At 34.4% G+C, this 4,383-nt stretch overlaps 1 protein-coding gene across 1 annotated transcript in view; it reads right to left on the bottom strand.

The window, feature by feature from the left end:
• Nucleotides 1–829: 829 nt before the first annotated feature.
• The window catches only part of LOC100963813 (NKG2-C type II integral membrane protein-like), a 5,287-nt gene continuing 1,733 nt past the window's right edge, over nt 830–4,383 (bottom strand). The window contains exons 2-6 of the mRNA XM_012813979.1: nt 3,965–4,104; nt 3,787–3,829; nt 3,283–3,434; nt 1,767–1,867; nt 830–947 (exon numbers count right to left, since the gene is read on the bottom strand). Of these exons, the coding sequence (XP_012669433.1) occupies nt 830–947; nt 1,767–1,867; nt 3,283–3,434; nt 3,787–3,829; nt 3,965–4,104 (554 nt within the window). The remainder of the gene's footprint in view (nt 948–1,766; nt 1,868–3,282; nt 3,435–3,786; nt 3,830–3,964; nt 4,105–4,383) is intronic.

Genomic DNA, 4,383 nt, shown 5'->3' with positions numbered 1-4,383 from the left:
AGTCTCCCAAGTAGCTGGGACTACAGGTGCCCACCACATTGCCCAGATGTTTTTGTTGTTGTTATTGTTGCAGTTGTCATTGTTGTTTTAGCTGGCCCGGGCCGGGTTCAAACCCACCACTCTCGGTGCATATGCCTGATGCCATAACCACTGTGTTACGGGTACCAAGCCATCACTGACATTTTTTTTTTTAATGAGCAATATTATTTCATTTCAGAAGCACAATATTGATTTAATATTTTTAAAGGTATACAAAGAACCATCATTATACCTTATATTCATCATTGAAAATAAAAATTTAGAAAGTGAAAATAAAAAACAATGTATGGCACCAGGACAAAAAATAAAATGGTGATTATTACAGATAAAATAGTAATTTGTATAGAAAATCTAGAAAATTTGACATTTCCAGTGGTAGAACTAATACATAAGATCAATGAAGTGACCGCATATGAGTTGGCAAACTTCAACTGAATTTCTATTTACAGTAACATAATTAGTGGTCACATCCTATTCCTCCCCTTAGTCTTTTACAACCACTGTTCCACTTTCTGTCTGTATAAGATTGCCTATTCTTGAATTTTCATACAAACAGATTCTCATTATATGCAATTTTTAGAAATGCTAAATACAATGTTGAGTGAAAGGACCCAGATACAAAAGGAATGATACACTGTGATTTATGGTGTGTATATGACACTACAAATGTTATTGTGAAAATCTTTTCATTATTAGAACAAATTGCAATTCATTTTGACTTATATAATTATAATATTGTTTCCATTTCAAAAAATATGTAATTACATGACCGACTCCAAACTCAGGTGCTCTACTTTCGAAGTCTGCGCTTACAATGATATCTTTGTAAAGATCCACATCCTTCTGATAGAAGTCTACTGTCGCGTAGCAAAGCACAGGAATAGTTCTTATATAATGTTTCTGATATGCTGTAATGGAGAAAAGTTTATACTTCCATTATATTTTATGGGGAAAATCCCTAAGACAAAATCATTGTCCACGTACTTCAAGGGAACAATTTTGTGAAAATAGTTAATGATATTTTAATCTATTACTAGTAAGAGTTGGCTATTATGAAAATTGACCACAGTAGTCTCTCATATCTACCGGAGATGTGTTTCAAGATCACCATTGGGTGCCTGAAACCACCTATTTTACTGAACTCTATTATATATTATGTTTATTCTATATATGCACAACTGTGATAACGTTTATAAATCAAGCATAAGAGGGGATTAACAACGATAACAAATAATAGACAAAAGTAAGTATAATAATATGCCAGTATCACCATTATTGAGGAAAATAGAAGGTTCTTGGCAAGCAAACACTGTGGTAGGAGGACAATTGGTATGATCACCAGAGGACCATGACATGACTAATGATGGGGTCGCCCCTACAGTGTGATCTGTTGGTCAAAGAGATGATGCACATCCCAGGGAAGACAGAGCAGGACAATGCAAAATTTCATCATCCTACTCAGAACACTGAGAATTTTAAAGTTCATGAAGTGTTTTTCCTAGAATTTTCATTAAATTTTTTTTTAAGATTGACCTCCAAATAGAGAAAATAAAACCACTGATAAGGTGGAACTACTGTGGTTCATTCTTTAATATTTATATCAACATTTCACTAACTTTCAACATCTTTTTTGTGCCCATAATTCAATTGAAACATACTTATATTAGTTTGATGAATTTCTCCTTTTTAATATTTTCTACTGTATACTTCCATTCATTAAAACTTACTGAAGTTTGAAAGTTGAGCCATTTATTGACATCCATGGATGATCACTGCTGGTACGAAAGACTCCAATCCATGACAGTCGTGACAGGAAACCCAGAAATTTCTATAGGAACATAAATATTTTGTATTTAAATAATTATCAAGGATTTTACAATTTTTAAAGTACAAGTAGCATGTTTTCCATTGGATCTATGATTGTTGAAATAAAATTAATATTCTAAGCAATATTAATGTTGAAAATCACTTTTTACTTTGCTAAAATCTTTCACCAATGTTTATAAGTTTTGCTGAAAAATGAACTCTTAAACATTTATACTTAATAGTTTCATTCTTCTTCTTGTGTTAATGAGGAAAATTATGAAAATTATGAAATTTGGCAACCCATGTTGCCAAAACAAAAATGGTAAGAATTTAAATAAATTCCAGATACTGTAAATACATTTTGGTTGATGGCAATATTAAATCTATCTGTATTTTTACTAAATTTCTGCAAGTTTCAGGTTTAGAATAGAATTCAAAACGTTTCCATGGAAGAAATCTATAAGACAAAAAGACTGTTTTCTGGGCATCCCACCATTGTTTAGGTATGCACCCAGTTTTTTTGATTCAGTGTTGGCAGAACTATGGTCTACAACATGTGTTTCTTCCTTCTAAATACAACCACAAACTTTAGAATTTATGAAAGATACAAGCAAGGGAGACATTCAAAGAAGGCAAGAGAAGGGGGTGTAGTTTGGGACTCCAGGATCAGGAGTGCCCACAGTGGTGGGCATTTTAAGTCCCCTGCCCAATAGAAGAGAGTGATGTATGCCTGCTGTTTCCCAGCACCCAGCCCTGGTGCCTCAGGTAAGGCACCTTCCCTCTCTGTATTTCCTGCAGCAACACCAGCAAGGCTGGCAGTATCTGCAAAGGGGATGTATCAGGAGACCTGCTACCAGTAAACAGCCAGAGGAAGAGTTTCTGCTACCTCACCAAGGGACACTAGTGTAGATGTGGCTGAGGGGTCCAGCGAAGGAATCCCATGACCACAAATGCCTCATACAGAAAGACTTTGTGTCCTAGAGGATATGAAACTTACCTCCCCCATCCAGAGACACCAAATAGAATGAATTTTAAAATAACAACATAATGTGGAAGGGAGGAAAAGTGACAACTCTATGCACATGGCAGGGTTCCTAGGGCTAGAAATCCCCATTTTTGTGATCTGACTTGTATTACAGGAGTCCACTCACTTTGTGATAAAGCTGCCCAATCGTGATATGTTTTTATACAGTACAATTAAGCAGCAAAATTTAATTACACTAAAAGGATTTCTAGAAGCATGGCTTTCACGAACAGCCACAATTTTGTAGTAATTAAATCGGCACAAATTAGCAGTTTATGAGTAGAGTTAAACTCTTGTGAAGTCAAACAACAGGGTAATATACAGAATTGAAATAATCTAAAATGTTTACAAGAATTTGATGAATTCTAGAAATGTAATATTGACTAAATAAAGTGAAACATTTAACATCTTACCATTTCTTCTTCACTATCTATGTAAAGCAGAGTGGAGTTCTTAGAAGCACAGGCCATCAAACTCTCATGCCAAGTTTTGTGTTCCTTACTAATGTAATAACAATTGCTGGAATATGTGAACCACTCCTCTGGATAATGACCACAAGGATATCCTAAAGGAAAATTATTTATTACTTTTGGGACACAATTTGAATTTTTCAAATGAAAATTAGTTTATGTATTTTCAATGGTAAAAAATATATGTACATGTCTTTGCATCCTCACAGGCTGAGAAATACAAAAGCAAAACCAGTTGTACACATGTACCTGAAGGTCATCCTCTCATTCCATAATTATATCACCACATAACCAAAACATCAAACATAAATGCACCCTGCACATGTCTCAGAAGTCAATGAACAAAACCATCTTTCATAAAGAAGCAAAATTATTTAACTGTTAGTATCATAATAAATTTTGCATATCCAGAGATGAGACAAAATAAAACATGATTAATATCCATACCTCTCTGAAATTTCCGACAATTCGGGAGAAAATTGTTCTGCTTCTGTGTTACTATAATTACAAAAAAACAAAGTCATCCTTATTAAATAATTAATATCTAAATGTAATTTTTCACTTCCTATGAAATGATTAGAGGTACTTTCAGTTGTTGAAGTGAAAGGTTGTATAATAATCTTACAAACAGATACTTACAGGGACTAAAAGTTACAATTTTTAACACAGAGGCCAGTAGGACAATGCAAACGACTCCCAGGATCTCAGCCGTGAGCTGGTGACAGTCTGGAGGTAACAGTGAGACTGCAGGGAGAGAAACAGACACTGAGAAAGGAAGATGGAAACAGCTGTTTAGAGGGTTTACAGACAAGGCAACCTACATGTAAAGGGAATCAGATGGATAAACTCTTATTGCTAAAACCTACTTCTACCATAGTAATCTATCTCTCAAAATATATTGTTTCATTTTCTGTAAGTATAAGGTTCCATGATTTGTTAATCAAGGCCTACAAATTTAACAACCCCAATACAATTAGTCTTCAGGTTTCATATTAGAAACTATGTCCAAACTTTGAGCTCTGATCCTCACAGTGAAAAACATCC

The sequence above is a fragment of the Otolemur garnettii genome, unplaced genomic scaffold (assembly GCF_000181295.1).
Source record: "Otolemur garnettii isolate 467f Iridium unplaced genomic scaffold, OtoGar3 scaffold00414, whole genome shotgun sequence".
NCBI lineage: Eukaryota > Metazoa > Chordata > Mammalia > Primates > Galagidae > Otolemur > Otolemur garnettii.
Note: the sequence above shows the minus strand (reverse complement) of the source record. Positions and strands in the feature narration are given on the sequence as shown.